The sequence below is a fragment of the Punica granatum genome, chromosome 7 (assembly GCF_007655135.1).
Source record: "Punica granatum isolate Tunisia-2019 chromosome 7, ASM765513v2, whole genome shotgun sequence".
In the NCBI taxonomy this organism is placed as follows: Eukaryota; Viridiplantae; Streptophyta; class Magnoliopsida; order Myrtales; family Lythraceae; genus Punica; species Punica granatum.
In genome coordinates, this window is record NC_045133.1 from 5,942,095 (window position 1) to 5,961,735 (window position 19,641).

General features: G+C 33.2%; 1 protein-coding gene across 1 annotated transcript; it reads right to left on the reverse strand.

Moving 5' to 3' along the window:
• Window positions 1-480: 480 nt before the first annotated feature.
• Window positions 481-2,112, reverse strand: LOC116213302 (transcription factor MYB108-like). The gene is made up of 3 exons (XM_031548182.1): window positions 1,726-2,112; window positions 1,396-1,525; window positions 481-1,276 (listed from the first exon to the last, which is right to left on the reverse strand). Exons 1-3 carry the CDS (start codon window positions 1,895-1,897, stop codon window positions 721-723), a joined length of 858 nt encoding a protein of 285 aa, XP_031404042.1. The 5' UTR covers window positions 1,898-2,112; the 3' UTR covers window positions 481-720.
• Window positions 2,113-19,641: the final 17,529 nt, after the last annotated feature.

Below are 19,641 nucleotides of genomic sequence, written 5' to 3' on the forward strand. Positions count from 1 at the left end.
TCCCATTAAGGATAAAACTTTTCCAATCGTGAATTTTCTTATTAATAATATTCAAATCCGAGGTTTCTTAGGTTTCTAATAAATTATTTGTACCAAGCTTGATACTTATACGATCAAATTAAATAAGACGATGTTTGATATTATTTTTTTTCAAGAGTTTCGGCTGGTTAGTGCTTCCCACCGGAAAAAGAAAAATAGCCCAACAAAGTCTCTGATTGAATATATTCTTAACATCGAAGAGAGACGCACGGACGGCTTAAGGCTTCATTTTCAGTGGCTTTCCCACCTTCTGGTCAACAATTTTGACTTCAATATACTCCATCCTTTTACAACACGTGGAAAACTAGCTACTCGCACATTCGTGCATCTAATTTAAATGTTTGTACTTGGCCTGATAAAATCATGCATGACCGAACCGATCCATCTTTCAATGCCATGAGCCGAACTGTGTACTTGAAGATCCCTAAGAAGGGGAACAGGTTTCAATTAAACGTTTTGAACCATTTATATTGAAGAATCGAACCGATACAGTTTAATTATTCTACATAATTGAATGAATTAATTGCTGAAATTGATGCAACGAGAAGAAATATTAAATTAATCTAAGGGAGTGCTATGCTTGGCCTATTAATTATGATCTTATGCCCCATCATTATATATCTTTGTACACTTGATTTTCTCAACAAATTGCTCCTAAAAAAGATTGTCGAATGAACTCTTTCAATCATCTAAAAGCTGCTGCTGCAAGAACCATATGTTCTCCTCGTTCCACATATTCTCCATCATCAGGTCACCCGAACAGTCAAGCAAATTCTCAGGCCGCGAAAAAGACACGTCAAAGATATTGTCCATGGAGCTTCCTTCCCGTGGACCATAATGATCGGATGAATCCGAAACAAGGGAGGCTTGTGTATTATCTGAATTGGAGTCAGATGATGCTGCCGGTATCTCAGTAATGAAACTCGAGGTGAACGTACTGGACCGGCTGGCGGTTTGACCCATTTGATAAATGATATTTCGGTCACAAGTGTGATTGCTTGTTGGGTCTACGGCATTAGTGGCAGCGTCGGTGGGCTGAGCGGATGAGGTGTTGCCTGATAAACTCTGGATCTGCTCTCGAAGGCGTGGCATCCAGACGTATTGCATTGTGTCTCTGAACTGCTTGCTGTTGACGTCGCACTTCAGCTGCTTTGCTTGTTTTTGAACCCTTGTCCTCCAATAATTCTTTATCTCATTATCGGTTCTGCCAGGCAGATATTGGGCTATTTTCGACCACCTGCAATGTTTCGAAACATGTACATGCGTTAGATCCTAAGGAAATAGAAGGAAGGAACACAACCGGGTAAAGCGGAAAGGATGTTAATTTAATGCAAGTTAATTAGTGAGCATAATTACCGATTTCCCCAGCGGGAATGGAGCTCGAGTATCAGCAGCTGTTCTTGGAGAGTGATGCTTCCACGACGCAGGTCTGGGCGTAGGTAGTTCAACCATCTCAGTCTGCAACTTTTGCCGGTTCGCTTCAGCCCTGCTTATCGACAACAGAAAACCAAGGAATATAAGCAACAGAGCACACTATGGACTACTCGTGAAATCATGCATGTCTTCTTTCAATCCCATAGGTTCGTGTTGGGTTGCTTTTTGGTAAAGCAAATTCAAGCATTTGTCTGACTAATAATGCACTCCTAATTCTCCAAGTAACCGGCGTATATTGATTTTTAAGCTAACCTGCAAAGCGAGCGACAGAGTTCCATCGCCCTTCACCATTGATGCTCACGTAATTCATGAGGACGGCATCCTCTTCTGCAGTCCACGGTCCTTTCTTCACATCCATGATGAACTCGTCTTCATTAACATCACTCGTCTCAGGGCTAAAACATCGTGCAACACGAACTTCCATGTCTCTCTTCCCAAATAAAACCAAGTATATGCGTGTGTAAGTATTTGCTCTTACAATCAAGTATTTTGTTGAGGAGATAGAAGGGAACTAATAAGACGAGGAAGAGTAAATGTTTGGATCAGCTTGAGAAGAAGAGGATTGACGAAAGGGGTGTCTATATAGGTGGAGATTATAGTGGATTTGACCAAAATTTTCTGAATAAAAAATGGGATTTGAATTTTTGTTAACACGCAACTGTGGTTATTTTATCAATAATCAATAGAATGTTTATTATAGGAATGAGGAGTATCAGCTTATATATCTTAGACGCCCTTTTCTCTTTTAGTCAGAGAATGTAGTGTTTTGGTATCTTGATTTTGACCCTTTGACTTTTCAACGTCCTGTTTGGACAAGCCCACTTTATTTAGAACATTCTTTATCCTTCTTGTTTGCAGGCAAAGGAGCACGATCTTTTTTCGGTAAGCAAAGGAGCACAATCTTTAGATGGGCTACGCCAATTATCTAATAATAATAAAAAAAAAAAAAGATGGGCTACGTCCCTAGCATGAAATCAAGGTTATGAGTTCAACCCAAATTGGAAGAGAGACCACCTCTTTTTTTATTGTCCAGTCACCCAAGGAATTTGGAGAAGTTTGTTGGCTCGAATCGGCTTACACCGAACACAAGTATGCTGGAGTACGGAATTTCGTTGGATATCCTCTCTTCGAGGCAAGAAGCTTGATGTGATTTGCTTAAAGTTACTTTGGACACACTACATTTACAGCATATGGCGAGAGAGGAACGCTAGAATCTATCAAGGACAAACCTCATCTACAGCGGCTATGGTTCGAAAGATCTTTGCAGACATAAAAACAAAGTTATATGTGCTCCCCCGATTCTCTCACAAAATTTTTAATTCTGTCATAGTTCATCACATCTTTTACCCTCTTGATAGTGCTAATAGTTAATCAATTTTCTTTGGAGGTGTAGACTGGGAGTTCTTTGATGTTGCTAATGATGTACAAGGTAAATGGTCTTTTGATGTAAATCCTTTTGATTAATGAAAGTTTCTACCATTTATCCAAAAAAAATTGGAAGAGAGGCATTTCGAGCTAGGCTCGACTCAATTGACGTACATAATATAGGAAATGTGTGCAAAGATTAGCGATGGAGATGACAAAGTCCAAAACTTATATAATAAACATGAAACTTTTGGACAAATGGGAAGACTCAAAAGCAAGGATTAAGTTTCTTGTTAGAGAATTCACAATATAAATTTTTTGATCTTCATGAATGTTAGACGGGGATGCACCACTGGGGATCTTGATCTATAAGATATTGTTTATATTATCGTAGCAAATTTCTCATTCTCATTCCATCAGCTCTCTCTATTCAACTCATTATTCAATCATTTCAGAGATCTCGATCGCCCCTCATAATTCAAAACCCTAATTCCATCCCAGATGATCGGCTTAATGATGTTGGTGCCTACTTCGTTTTATGGGTGTGTCTAGCATCAAATCCACCGAAAAGAGTACTTAAATACTGGAAATCAGGGAGAAGAGATTCAACTTATAACATTTCAACACACTTTCTATCTAATGTGGAATCTTGGATGGTAGGCCTACTCAACTGAAGATGATTTATAGTTTCCCCTACGCTTGATTGGAATGAAAATTATTCGAGTAAGATCTTATACAATCCTCATCTAAAATCAAATTAGGTCATAAAAAATTAGTTATGTAGGAAGGAAGAGAGAGAAGAGAGAGCATTCTAAGCCCTAGTTGCAATTTTATTTACGTTCAAAACTCAACTGAAGATGATTAATAGTTTCCCCTACGCGTTATTGGAATGAAAATTATTCGAGTAAGATCTTATACAATCCTCATCTAAAATCAAATTAGGTCATAAAAAATGAGTTATGTAGGATGAGGAGAGAGAAGACGGAGTATTCTAAGCCCTAGTTGCAATTTTATATACGTTCAAAATAATTTAAACAAATGTTTAAACGTGCATGTGAAGATGATGATGAAGGTCTAATTAAAAATTTGAAGATTGAGGAATCACTTTTCAGGCCACTTGTGATATAAAATAATTAATCCTTTTGTTATAGACTAGGAATCATGTATGACAGAGGACATTAGTCCAACCAATTAGTTACTCTACTGGAGCCGACTTCAATTTCCGCGTGGAATTGAGAAAAATCAGTCCAATCTGCTAGCAAGAGCAATTTCCTCTCTTATCCTCTGAATTGAGGCAAACGACTGTTATCTATTTGTCATAGCGAACAAACCAAAAAATCCATTAAAAAAAAGTGTTGAGAATTAAAACGAGAGATGTAAGCGACGAATAGTATGACTGTAAATTATGTTAACATGTTAAACTTCAAAATTCTTCTATATATGGTGACCGATGTCACTTATTCGTAAGATCTTAGACCAAATTTGACTTTTTCAGAATAAAGAAAATATGAAGATGACGTTTTGTATAGTGGCATTTTAATGGTTTGTCATAAGCGCTGTAAGCATGATATCAGAGTTACCAACTACATATATGTTCAAGAATTTAAGACACAGCTGAGATAAGTGCACTAAGCTAATCATTCATGCATTGAGCCGGTCAATTAGGAGAGATTTTGGTCTTAACCCGATTTCCAATGGGGGCCTCATAGTTTTTGATAGCACAACACAACTCCTTTCACACATTGCAATTCAAAGGAAGGGTTAGGTGAGCAGAGAAAAATTCTCAAAAGAGTTGAGAGCGAACAGAGTGGGAAAGTCAATCTCTTGGTTGTACTATCGTGACTTATTTCACTAAGACATATATGCAAGTCATCATCTATCGAATTCGGATTCAATGGGAGAAAGAAAAAGGAACTTACCACAACACATGCTCATAACTTGTTCCATTATGAAAGAAAATATATATTGTTCGGAAATATTGGATCTGTGAGTTCTCCGAACTGAATGTGAATGATATACATTTGTTTTGTCGAAAGAGGTAAATTAATCATGCTACGTGCTGACCATAACATGGACACTATAGTTTGCTACTATGCAACCGAGAAGAATTTGTAACGGCTGATGAAGCAAATGTCAACGCCAAATTATGAGAAAAAAGTTGATTTTGGATCTAGGGGCATGCTACAACCAAAAGGGACAAATTTTTCCTAGGCTGGACATCTAGAATTGTCAAACGTCTGCCTAATTTTGGGGTATACAAATAAAATATCTGAGAAAATGTAATGATTATGAGATTGTGAGTCATCGTTTTTTGGATCATTTCCAGAAGACGCCACTGAATTATTTTGACTTGCTAACTTAAAACTGAAAGTCTGTTGACTTCAATTCCTTGCAGAACGATTAATTATACTAATAATATAATATTTGTTCTACTTGCACAATTATGCTACATTCAAAACGTACTTTCAATATTTGATCAGTTATTCTTCCACAATGATGGACTAAGAGGAAACGGAAAATATCAGGGTCCACACCGAAAAAGACAGGGATGCACAATCACGAGCCTAGCTGATAACACAATAATAAGATCAATAATACAGTTATAGTGGTGATCAATTCTGCATAACAAGATGGAAATCAAAGATATTAACATCATGCACCTTATTGAAGTCACCACACGACTAACCACTACTGACGTGATGACCACCTCACAATCTGTCAGACGAGAAAAACTAAAGTCAAAATAGTGACCGGCCCCATCAACGTTCGGTGAAATCTTCTCGTGTTCTTTATTATTCTCTCTCAATCTGCTGTAAAGAAGGGAATCGAACATGAAGAAAATTAAAGACGGGATATGATGATACGGTTTTACTCCACTTCAACTTGTCCTTAGTTGTATCTAATGACAAAAGAACTATAAAAGCTGCAGACAGTCTTGTTTTGGTGAACGAGCTTGCTCTTTCTCATGCAATTCTACAAGATGCTCAAGGTCATGCACTCATTGGTCGGTCCATAAAAATTCATGCAACATGGGAGAAAGGAGAATCCTACTTGCTTGAATTACATTTACCTCAAAGCAGTCACTCACCTCATATATCGATCGCACACATATATTGCTCGAATATACAAGTATATATTGACAGATCTGCAATCACGCGACCTATCGACCCAATCTTTGGAAGGATTTAAGGATACACTGCACAGGCGCATTTAAGGAGAGAGGACCCTACTCCCACCCCTTCTTTTCTTCTACCTCTTACCTCTTCCTCCTACTGGATGCCTCATAGTATTATTAGCTCTCAACAAATAGGGGGGAAAAAAAGAATTAGTGGACCACAAAAAAAAAAGGAAAGAAAGTTTGTTTTATTAGATAATATAAATTATTTTTTAATGTGACAATTAAATTTATAATTTTTCATTCAATTTTTATTTAAAAAGGGGAAAAAGAAATTTGGCAATTAAAAACATTTAAAGTTGTATCTTTTACAAATTCCGCAAAGAGAGTAAGGTATTGTTTCATACTCTTGCAATTTTTCTTTTTAGTCTGCTTTGTTTTTACAATTTTTATTATTACAATTTTTATTTTTTTATTTTTTAATTAATAGAAAATGAAAAAGAGCATTGTCAATAGAAAAGCAAAAGAAAGAAAGTTTGTTATATGAGGAAATTTAACGACATTTTTTCTTCATTTATTTTTACATTGACATTTTTATTTGTTGTATTATTTTTATCAGAAAAGTGCAAGAAGACCCTTTGTAGTTAAGGGTTAGGACAAATTGGATCCTAAATTTTTTCGAGGGACAACTAACACCCATGATTTATTCCGTGGAACATTAAGAATCTCACCGCTACTTTTTTCTTCATTTTTGATCATCAACCTTTAACATTTTTTACTTTCTGGTCCTAAACTTTTTTCTTTATAATTTTTATCCTCAACTTTCAAGAATTTTTCACTTTAGTTCTACCGAATGGAGGAAGGTTAGGGCTGCAAATCGACGACCCCGACCCCACTCCCGCCAGTGCCGGCGACCAAGGGGGTGGGGTCGGGGATGCCTATTGGCTTCCCCAGCCTCCGAATTGGTCGAGACCTCGAGTTGAGGTCCATACCCCACCTCCTTAGTCGACCGCACTCGCGAAGGACGCTGATGACACATGATTGGGGTCAGGGTCGCTGATTGGTGGCTCCAGCCCCCAAATTGCCTAGGACCTCCCCATGATCGTCGGCGACCTCTGTGGGTGCCGACGACCACGTGGGTGGATTTGGGGTCACTAATTGGCGGCCTTAGCCTCTTCATCCCTTCCGTAGGATTAAAGTGAAATTTTTTTTAAAGTTGATTATAAAAACGATAAAGAAAAAAGTTTAAGACCAGAAAGAAAAAAAAATGTTAAAGGTTGAGAATCATAAGTGAAGAAAAAAGTAGCGGTGAGGTTCTTTTGTCACACATTGTAAATCACAGGGTGTTAGTTATCCCTTAAAAAAATACATAGTTCAATTTGTCTCAACCCCTAATCACAATTGGGTTTTTGTGCTTTTTCCTATTTTATTTCATTTTTTTAATTAATAAAAATGAAAATAGAAAAACTAAGTGATTAAAAACTTATGAATTTGTGTCTGCTTGAAATTCTACAAAGAGAGTAAGGAATTGTTTCATACTCTTGCAACTTTTCATATTTTTGCTTTATTTTTATATTTATATTATTATATTACATATTTTCTTCAATTTTTAAATGAATACAAAAATAAAAAGAAATTCTTAATGAATGGAAAAACATAAAGAAAGAAACTCTGTTTTACTAGGCAATTATATATTTATTTTTATTTTTATTTTGTTTTAATGACTAAAAAAAAGAAACAAAAGATATTTTGTGATAAAAAAGGGACACTGCTAGGTGTATCCTTTTGAAACTCTAGAAAGAGAGTAACTTATTGCTTCATACTCTCTTGCAGCTTTTCTTATTTGCTTTATTTTAATAATAGATACTATATTATATATTTTCTTCCATTTTTATTGAATAGAAAAAGAAAATGAATTTTCAATGAATGGATATACAAAATGATGGAAAATCTGTTTTATCAAGCAATTATAAACTAATTTTCAATTTTTGTTTAAATTTTGACTATTTAATTTATCTTATTATTTTTACACGAAAAACAAAGATATATTGTGATTAAAATCATATAAATAGTATCTTTTTACAGCTCCACGAATAGATCAGTAAGGTATTGCTTCATACTCATGAAACTTTTTCTTATTTTTCTTCATTTATATAATTTATTTTACTGTATTATATATTTTTTCAATTTAAAATGAATAGAAAAAGAAAAAGAAATTTTCAATGTATGTAAAAAACAAAAAGAATAAAATTGGTTTTATCAGGAAATTATCAAGTAAATTTGTCTTTTATTTTCGTTTTTCTAAGGCAATTTAATGTACAATATTATTTTAATGAATAAAAAAGGAAGAAACAAAGATATTTTGTGATAAAAAACATAAAAAAAGTTGTATTCATTTGAAGCTCTACAAAGAAAGTGAGGTTTTGTCTCATTATCTTGCAATTTTTTTAAAAAATATTCCTTTCTTTACATAATTTATTATTATTCAATTTTTAATGAATAGAAAAAGGAAAGAAATTTGCAATGAATGGCAAAAAAAACTCATTTTATTAAGTGGCTATTTTTCTTTTTTACTATGACAATTTAATTTAGTATATTATTATTCGAGTCAACTTTTAATAAATAGAATTGTTTTAAAAAAAGAAATTTTGGGATTTAAAACATATAAAGTTTTATCCTTTTACAACTCTACAAAGAAAGTAAGGGATAATTTCATACTCTTGTAACTTTTTATTTTTATTTTTCCTTTTTATAATTCATTTTGGCTTCGTTTGGAAGTGAAGTAACAGTTAGATAAATGCTTATTTTATTAAATTTTAAGCAAAAGCAGCGTTTAGTTAATTCTTTTAAAACCATGGTTTCACTAATTTCTGTCGTTGGAAACATGATTTTCTTCAGTGGGTTGATTGGTGCTTATAAAAATTGCTTCTTCTTATTCTCTATTTTAAGTATTAATTTTAATTTTAATTTCATAAGTTTTCAATTGTTACATTCCAAAGGCTTTTGCTTAATTTAAAATCAGCACACATTCTTCATCAATATACTTCAGTATTTTTGTTTCAGCAACATCATTTCCTAACCAACGCCCTTTTATATTTAGTTTTTTTTTCAATTTTTAATGAATAGTAAAAGAAAAAGAAACTTTCAATGAGTAAAAAAACGAAAGAAAGTTCAATTTAGTAAGGAATTATAATATAACTTTCTTAAAAATTTTCTATACTTTGAAAAATCTAATTTATTATATTATTTGTAATTCAAACTTTTAATGAATAAAAAAGGAAAAAATGAAATTTTTTGATTTATTATTATTATTGTTGTTGTTGTTGTTGTTGTTGTTGTTGTTGTTGTTGTTAATTAAAACCATATAAAGTGTTATCTTTTTGAAACCGTACACAGAGAGTAAGGTGTTGTTTCATACTCTTGCAATGTTTGCTTATTTGGCTTTATTTTTATTATTTATAGTGTTATAGTATTTTCTTCAAATTCTAATGAATGGAAAAAGAAAAAAAAATCCGGTGATCCAGTGAATGGAAAAACATGAAGAAAGAAAGTTTCTCATATAGGCAATCACAAATTTATTTTATGTTATCTTAATAAGAAAATTTAATTTTTAGTATATTATTTTTGTTTAATTTTCAATGAACAAAGAAGGAACAAGAAATAAATTTTTTGATTAAAAACATATAAAGTTGTATCCGTTGTAAATTTTACAAAGAGAATAATATATTACTTCATACTCTTGCAACTTTTTTATTTTGCTTTATTTCTATAATTTATTCTATTTTAATATATATTTTCGTTGGTTTCAAATCTATGACTCTATAATCTATAAAATATAAAAGAGTGAAACTCATTTGGTTGTTTCTTGATTTTTCTTATTCCTAATATACCCATGACGGTTATGCTATATTACTTTTACATGCCCCTTAATCTATAATCAATATCCATTATAAAAGAGTGAAGCTCATTGGATTGTTTCTTGATTTTTCTTATTCCTAATATACCCATGACAGTTATGCTATATTACTTTTACATGCCCCTTAATCTATAATCAATATCCATTATAAAAGAGTGAAGCTCATTGGATTGTTTCCAGAGAAATAGAAATAGAATCCTTTTTAATGTAACACTTCGTAGAAATTGATGAAAAAACGACGCGGGTTTAACCAAGCAGTTTATAAAAAGACCATATACATTAACTAGCAAATCTCTCTTATTATTATGTATCCATCAGATCCCATTCTTCATACAAAGCCCCTTCCGCATTCTCAATAAGATCTTATTATTGTGATCCAAACTTCTTCAACGGAGTTAGTTATGAACCCCAAGAGCGGGGGGAAATGGATCACAGCGCGTCAAGCACGAATCATGGCTTTCGTAGCAACGACCTGCACGATCTGTCAGGCAACACCATTGGCCATCATCATTCCGATCGCACGCTGAAATGGGTACCTTCGCCTTCACGTCATTTGTTGTTGGGTACCGCGAAGCAACGCCTGTTCAAACTGATAATTAGAAACTTCAATGATATTACAAATTACATATATTCTTTTCTAATCTCATAACTCTTTCTTTTTCTACACTTCTAGTCATGAAATTTTATTTTATTAATCAATTATATTTTAGAGAAACTGAAAGAAAAGGGAGAAATTGAGGAAAGTCAAGCATAAATGCATGCCCAAGTCGACTACTAGTTTTTGCGTTTCTTTTTTCTTTTCTTTTCTTTTTTGGTGAAATGTGTGTCTTTTAAAATAAATAAAATAAAAATTCTCTACCATCCTACCGGGACAAAGTAACCGTTCAATGAGAGGAAAAGGAATATAAAAGTGTACTAACATTGGCTAAGAGCAAAGAGAGCAATTGCGAGGAGAATAAAAGATGCCTTCGACATCTGAGCTGCCATGACCCTACCTGTAAGAAAATAAAGACTATTAGCATAATATCACAATTTATATTTTCCATGACCAGTTTCTGAACTTTCAACTTTTATTAGATGGAATGATTCTTAAACAAGGATAAGAATAATGAAGGCAAATTATATCAAATTGAATAACTGAAATGGAAATAATAACAAAGAAATTAAAAGTCATAATAATTAACAATTGAATAATTAATGCAAAGAAATTAACCAAAGAAATTCTTCAATCGTAACTTCTTCATGTTATGTTAAATATCCATTCAAAATAATATAATATTTGATATTTTCAAAACATCGACGAACATATAATTTTAAACATTAAGAAAGAATATACACGAACAGATAAACTAAGACAAGTATCTAAGTGCTAAATAAGATCATTTTCCTAGGATCTTTCAAATGGCAATACTTAGATCATAAAAGACTTAAAAGTTCATAAAACAAATTATTCTATGGCCGAGAGAAATAATAATTACATCTCGAATTTACAGATCGATAGCCAATATAAAAATAAACAATTAAAGGAAATAAAAGGAGAAAATTGTAGCAGAGAGGATGATGAAAAATTATATATAAGTTATTTACTTTTCATTTTAACCCCTTGGACTTGCACGCCGGAGTTGATAATATATTTCTTTGGACAAATTTTGCATATAATATTACATATAGTAAATTTTTTTAAAAAGTAATTCATGTACTTTTTTACAGTAAGCAATTCCTAGGTGGTTAATGATGCACACACATACATAATGCAATTTGGTCTTGCTTTGGAAGTGATGTTGCTGAAATAAAAATGCTGAAATATAATTAAGGAAAAACATGTACTGATTTTAGAATAAACAAAAGTATTTGAGATGTAATAATTTGAAACTAATGAAATTAAAATTAGTACTTGAAATAGAGAATAAACATAAACAATTTTTATAGGCACCTATCAACCTGCTAGAGAAAATCACGTTTCCAACCACGAAAATTAACCAAATCATAGTTTTGAAAGATTTCACCAAACACTAATTTTGCTTAAAACTCAATAAAATAAGCGCTTATTCAACCCTACCACACTTCCAAACGAAGCCAAATTAAAATTAAAAATAAAAATATTGAAAAATGCATTGGAAACTCACTTAGAATTGCCTTTGGATCAGCTTCAATAGAGAGGGAACGACTTCTACAAAATGACAGACTATATATATATATATATATATATTTGCTCAATCTCAATGTCGTAACTACAAATTCTCGACGTCATTTTGAATTATACAGAATCCAATTAATTCAGTTATGGCAATCCCATAATTAATGTATATTGTCTTTCACGGCAGCAAATCAAATCGGTGGTCCAGAGAAAATATGGAAAAGAAACCACACTATAATTAATTTCCCTTTAGGCAAATTTTCTTACCATCTATTATCCGATATAATTAAATAACTTGCCCATTATTTGGATTCGTATTAGGGCATGAATAAGCATCACATAATTGCCCCGAACCCATGCAAGGAGCATCTTTTTTTTCTTGGCCCACAATCATCTGAGAGGCCATAATATGAAGTCTTGGGCCTACTCTTTCAAGGCACATCTTCGTTACGTGGGCCTTCTCCTAAATCCTCCTCTTCCACCACCAACCACCAAAATGGATCCAAGCCTCCACCAGGTTAGATACCGTATCTTATCAATTTTCATAAGTCTAACCACGGCTCGAAAAGTTATCCGTTTTCTTATCATCTGATGACCACTCGATGAAAAAACCGAGCTCGGCTGCAACTGAGTGGAGCCGAGAAAATTCTTTTACACCCGATTACCAACGGCAGTGCCAACATCATCGACCATTAGGACGATGGCCTCCTCCATATCTCCTATGTCTCTCTCTGCAGTGACTTCACTCACCACCGAAGTTGTGACGGACGCAGAGCACTTTCTGGTGGACTTGTTTCAATCCCTACCGTCACTCCAATCTTGTCACGACCTGAAATTTCAGCTGAATTTCCCTTACTTTTCTTTGATATCCGTTACCACATAACTATTAACATAAAACAAGGTTTCAATAGACTCTCAAAAATATAAAACCAATCCAGCAAACTCTAATATGTATATACATCTCAAAAGAGAGTAATTTTCTTTTCTCAACCAATCACTAAACCAAAACTAAACAAAAATTTCAGGTCGTAACATATATTGTATTATATGTTCCGGTATGTTTCGGATAAATTCTCATATTCTTTAAGAGAATGTTTTGCTTTTTATGTTTAGGGGATCATAGGATATATATATATATATATATATATATTTATGGTAAAGCTTGGAGCTCGTTCCGCATGCCTTGCGTCAACAGCTGGACATCATCTATGACAAGACACCGTCCCACGATTAAACCATCTATCATTGGTCTTGTTCTCTCTGTATCGCACTTTTATTCCTTGGATATATGCAAGTTACTCTCTCTATATATAAGCAAATGAGGTGATTTACGACTCTCTGAAGTTCTTTCTCTTGCCTAATAATGTCTCAATTACCTGTTCAAGCATTATGTTTCTACGGAAACATCGTCTCTTGAGGACTGCACTAGGTTGTGGTAAATTCTTATGGTTAGAAAGGGGGGCAAAAAACAAGAGTCTTTGAATAGAACTAGGAAGACACATATCAACTTCTCGAGGGCATGTCATAAAAATATAAAAATAATGTTGTCATGATGCGTGATGTGGCTGCTTTATAAGAACGCTAATTTACGAAAGTTATGATCTCAGCTTTCTTGCGAGCTTCTTGTTTTTCAGCACCAGTCTTCTCAATCAAATGAGCAACTAGAATCTCTTCCATGGGTGAAGAAGTACAGTGGAATGAATGTTATCAGATCTTGAATATGTGACAACAGATAGTTTATACTGAAAGCTACGATGTCGTGTCAGAGAAAGTACTCGAAGCTACAGATTCTGGTCATTTGGATCTGATGGAAGATCGGGCTTTATATCAATCTACCACCGGCCTTACAGATTAGATAACGCGAAAATATCAGAACAACTTGCAATGATTCCTTGGTCCGACTGTACTCATGACCTCGTTAAAAGAAATGGAAAGATAAATAATGAAGCACAAGAAATCCCATTGACGAGAATCAAACCTAAGACCTTGTGATTCATAGGCGAGGATATGTGTCACTGTATTATACACCAGTTCTCATACTTAGAAGCTCGTTCATTCTAGCATATTCGAGTACTCCCCACTAACAGGTGAGCGATTCGCTGTTCTTGCAATTCCTACGTAGATTAACTTTTCAAGTTTCCTCTCAAAATTGAGATAATTACTGGGAAGGATGGGTTAGAAATGGATCTGTAAATTATTTGTTTATTCTGTCTTACTTATTCTCTGAGGCATATATACTAGAGTTCTGTTTCAATGATTTCCTGATTTTGTTCTTCACAGAAGAAGCTTAGTTCTATTGCGGGATTGCAATCTTTCTTTCGATTACGGACCGCACGAGGTCTATTGCATTTGATTCAGTCAACGTTCACCAACATAGTTCTCCTCAATTCAGACATGAATTAGCTCCATTGCTATCCTCGTACGTAACCTCATAATCCCTATGAGCACCACGGGCTCTGTGTGGCCATGGACTGGCCGTGCAGCTTCTGTTGTTCTTGCTCCGTATGTACGTAGCTTGGAAATATTATTCTCTAGTTTGCACTCAAGCAATACACTCGATACAAGAAATCACCACCATCGGCTGTGATTCCAGTCCATATGTGAGAGAAATTTAGAAAAATAATAGTACGTGTTCACTTGATGTACATTTTTTTCATATTTCCAAATATAGAGAAAATTTTGACCTCTAATTTTTGAACAAGAATTCCGTATTTTTCTGTCGAAAAATGGAATTAGATATGGAGAATAAAAGTGAAGAAGAGAAATGAAAAATAAGTAAACAGATTCTACATGCTTTCAGGCTTGAATACCAATTCTTTTGCACAATGATTTACCATTTTTTGGGTATAAGTAACCTTCTTCAAAAGGGAGATATTAGCCATTGATTCATGCCCTAACATAAATATAATTGGCAATTAATATCTATTCTTATATTGGGTAATAAATGCATGGCAAGTGGGTAATGCCCATTATTTTTTCACCCAAAAAAAAAAAGCCTATCACTTTTGTACTTCCATATATATCTTCTAATCAATCGATTTTATTACCAAAAAAGACTATATATTATGTGTACTGCATAAGCTGAAGGATAAGCATTCTACATAATTCAAACGGGATATAATAGAGCATTAATTATTGTGGGATGACATTGAGACATTATTGATGATCCAAGGGCACACAGAATCACTACAACATTGTAGTTTATTAGCAACTAAGTGATCAATTTTGGTTACTAAAAAGTCACCTTGGATAACTAAAATATATTTCAACTGTACATATATTTAGTTGCTAAATCCTTTAGTTACTACACTGTTACAACTAAAATGAATCAAATTATTTTAGCTGGTATAGATTTTAACAACTGAAATTGTAATTGCTAAAAATATTAGTTACTAAATGAATTCTTTAGCAACTATATTTTTCAATTTATTAAGAGGTAAAATGTAGTTACTATAACCTATAACGACTAATAAAACTTAGTTGCACATTACTTGTCACGACTCAATAGCTAAAGGGCATGACAATTAAAAATCTATATGATTGAAAAATATTTTAGTTGTTAAAAGTGACTTTTTAGCAACTGAAAATGATTAATGAATTGCTAATAAATTACTTTGTTGTAGTGGATTCACCCCCTCCAAAAAAAAATTGCATGCATACACACACATAGGGGTATAAATGAGCCAAGTCAAGTCTGAATATACTATGCTCGAGCTCGGCTCATTTATTAGTTCGCGAGCTCGGGTCTGAAGCTCAAGCTTGCGCGAGCATAACTCTTCGAGCTTGGGCTCGGCTCATTGTTTCCAGTGAAGACTCGGCTTGGTTAGTAAAGGCTTGCCACACTAGCAGAGCTCGACTCATATAAGGCTCGTGACTTCGAGCTCACAAGGGCTTGAATTGGACTACCGTATGTAATAAGTCATAATATATATATATATATATATATATATATATTATATAGTTCGTTTAGGCTCGTGAGCTTCACAAGCCAAATACTATTGAGCTCGGCTTAGCTTTTTTTATTGACGAGCCCGAGCCGAGCCCAATTCGAGCTTTGATCGAGCTGGGGCCCAAATCGTTATCAAAGGTCTGGCCTCGTTTACACCCGTACACACATGTAGTCTTCCATTCTATAGGTTGTATTTTCCTTTGCAGGAGTAATCAACCTAGGTGAGTTTCCAATACATTTTTAACTATTTATTTAATTCGATTTATGTCCGGATCGATTTGAGTCATTAGCGCATAACTAAGAATTACCTATTATTGATTGCTTAAAAGGATACATTAATTACTCGTTTAAAAAATTTACTATTTGTACTATTATAATTTATATGAGTGATTCTAGTTTCTACAGTGATTCACAAACATTTACACTAATTTTTGCCATACAAATAAATATAATAATGGCCGAGCATTCATCTCCCAATTAATACTACAACATATAAAAATTTCATTTTTGAATATTAATTTCCTGATGCCACGAAGAATTGCGTATTGTTAGTAGTTCGTCCTAATTACCTCTCCGACATGATGATCTTATGGTCGCAAAATATATATTTTACTACATATTATAAAATATATATATATATATATTTTAAATTATATTTTTCATACATTTCAATGAAAAACTTTTAAGAAAATACAGTTTTTTAAAATATTTTTGGCAGGATAATAATATATTTTACTTCATTTTCCTCGGAAATTTCCTCAATAATAATAATAATTTTTTAAAAATATTCCAAAGGAACTCCGAGAGGGAATAACCCTCGACAAGTAATTTTTTATCTATTAAAAATTTTCTGAGTGAATTCTTGTTCCCTTGTTTTTATTAAGATCCAACAGTCATCGGAAATTTCCGACAAAATTTGCACCGGAAATTTCTCTCCAAAATAGCTAAATTTCTTATAGTAAATTTACTATATTTTTTTTTAGTTGTAACTTACAGAGTCTCATGAGTTCTAGAAAAATAATAAAGGGACATGAATAGTCTAAACACAATAATTAAATTGGAAATTTCTAGGTTACCAGTCATAATGGCTTCTACTACCCAACTTCCGAGGTGCCGAAGGATCCCCCATTTTCATAGTCCTAGTCTGCCTGCCCAGCACTGACAAGCTATTTGACATAAGGATTGATATTCGAAGAAGGACATCTCGAGTACGCGTATGCCCATGTTGACTCACATACGTAACAAAAGCTAATACCCGACTGGTAGAAACTTTATTGATAGGCTTGGGGAGAGTCTTTGCGAGTAGTGAACTATGTGATATATGTTTACTCTTTCTTGCAATGGCACATATCAAACAATCAGCAAGTTATTAGTTTCTCTTTTGAATATGTGTCCCGATTGCTCGTAAAGTATTCAAGAAGGCAAAAAGTGCCGGACACACGATGAATCATACTGATTATCTGTAGTTGCTTAGCTAGCTCTTAGGCTGTGTTTGGGAGTTTTGAGGGGAGGGAGAGGAGAGGAGAGGAGAGGGAGAGGAGAGGGGAGGGAATGGAGGGAGAATGCATGTCTTGTTTGGGACATTTTAGGGAGGGAGAGGAGTGGAGAGGAGAAGTAATGAAACAAATGTATATTTTAAAAGAATTATTCTAATAATTTATAGGAATAATTGTGTCATATACTTTAACATTTGAAGGAATTCTTAGTTTTAACCCAAACTTGATTTTTTACCTGAGATATCCCAACGTTGACGTATTGGTTTCACATTTATCTCGACGCTAATTTCCCATCCAAAATTGACGGAATTGCACACGTGACACGTTAATTTTGTAACAAGTGTCGGGATAGATGTGAAATTAACGTACCACGTGTGCAATTCCATCAATTTTGGACGGAAAATTAGCGTCTGAATAGATGTGAAACCAACACATTAACGTTGAGATATCTCAGGTAAAAAATCAAGTTTGGATTAGAATTAAGAATTTCTTCAAACGTTAGGCTATATGACGTAATTAATCCTAATTTATATAACAAAATGAATTGTACGTGTATTAATTAAATTGTTATTTCATGTACCATCACATGAAAAATTTTATGTTACAAATTATCTAAAAAATAAATAGAAAAAGTTGTTTTAGGTCTAAGTAATGTCTTATGAATAATCAATTATATATCAATTATCTATTTTTTTTAAGACATGTAATTTAATTTTTCCCAATAAGTACGAATAAATAAAGATCAAGAATTTAACAGACTATTATATAATTTTTAAATTACGTGGGTAATAATTTAGCGACATCAGCAAAATATAGTTATAATTATTTTCTATTTTATAATTCCATATACGTAATATGCTATTATAATAATTACTTTTATTTTTATATGTAATTCTTAAGTTTAATATGAAGTAGTTTTTTATATAATTTTATAAAAATAAATCACGTGTAAGAATTACTGCTATAAAGACTGCTATGTATCAATGTTATAACAGTTGTATATATTACAGTAGTATAACAGTAGCGTATTAAAAAGATAAAAAATTAATAGTATATATACATATAACAGTAGTATAAAATTATCATTATATATATTTCGATTATACATAGAATATATATTATGAGAACAATATATATATATATATATATATATATATTCTACTACCGTTATGTATATACACTACTGTTATACGTAGTTTATATAATTTGACAGTAGCATAACATAAACATATAGTCTTTTATGTGTTCCCATTCTTCTATTCCTTCAAATTCCACCAAATTGAAGGGTTAACAAACTCTACTAAGTTACTCTCCCTCCATCTCCCTTCACGTCCCTTCTCCTCACCAAAAAAATCTCCCAAACAAAGGCTTCACTTTCCCTCCAAATCCTCTTTTTCCCTCTCCCTCCATTTTTCTTCTCCCAAACACATTGTTGGGTATTAAAAGCGGGATGAGGCGCATCTTAATTAGTCGGGGGCAAGACTAAAAAGTAAAAATCTAATCAACTCATCATTGAGTAATAAATGAAAATTTTCTTTTCAAAGTCTCGAGGTATCTTCAATCTAATATCGAGGCTGATACTCACTCTCAGGCATCTATTTGGTCTTTGCTTTTAGTCGGTCTTGAGCGATACTTATACAATAAGTAAAGTCCCTTTGAAACATAGTTGATCAATTGCACCACATTTCAGAATTAAATGGTTATTATGAGAAATTTCATATATCAAAGAAAGCTTAAAAAGAACTGGTACATGATGGAAGGCCCACGGCCACGAGAGTAGAAAAATTGAAGATCACCAAATATAACATCGAGAAATCACAACTGCCAAATTATCTATTTATGGACTAAATGGTGAGATAAATCAGGAAATGTAAAATTTAAAAGATATTTTTAATCAGTATAACAAAATAAAATTAAAAATATCTCAAATCTAAATAAGGATATACTTTCCCTATTTCGAACAAATGGCCAGAAATTTGTTTGATTATTGCAGTTGAAAATACCCACAAATTTTGGTTTTCATATTCACTTCTGATTTTATTACCGTAAAAGACTATATACATGAGTTGACTGCTGAAACCGAACCATCATGGATTGAATATAAAAGGGGATGTAAAGAAAAAGAATTAACGCATTTCATTGACGTTGGGACATTAAGAAAGAAGCAGATTCAAGGCAGACTTAGGTGAG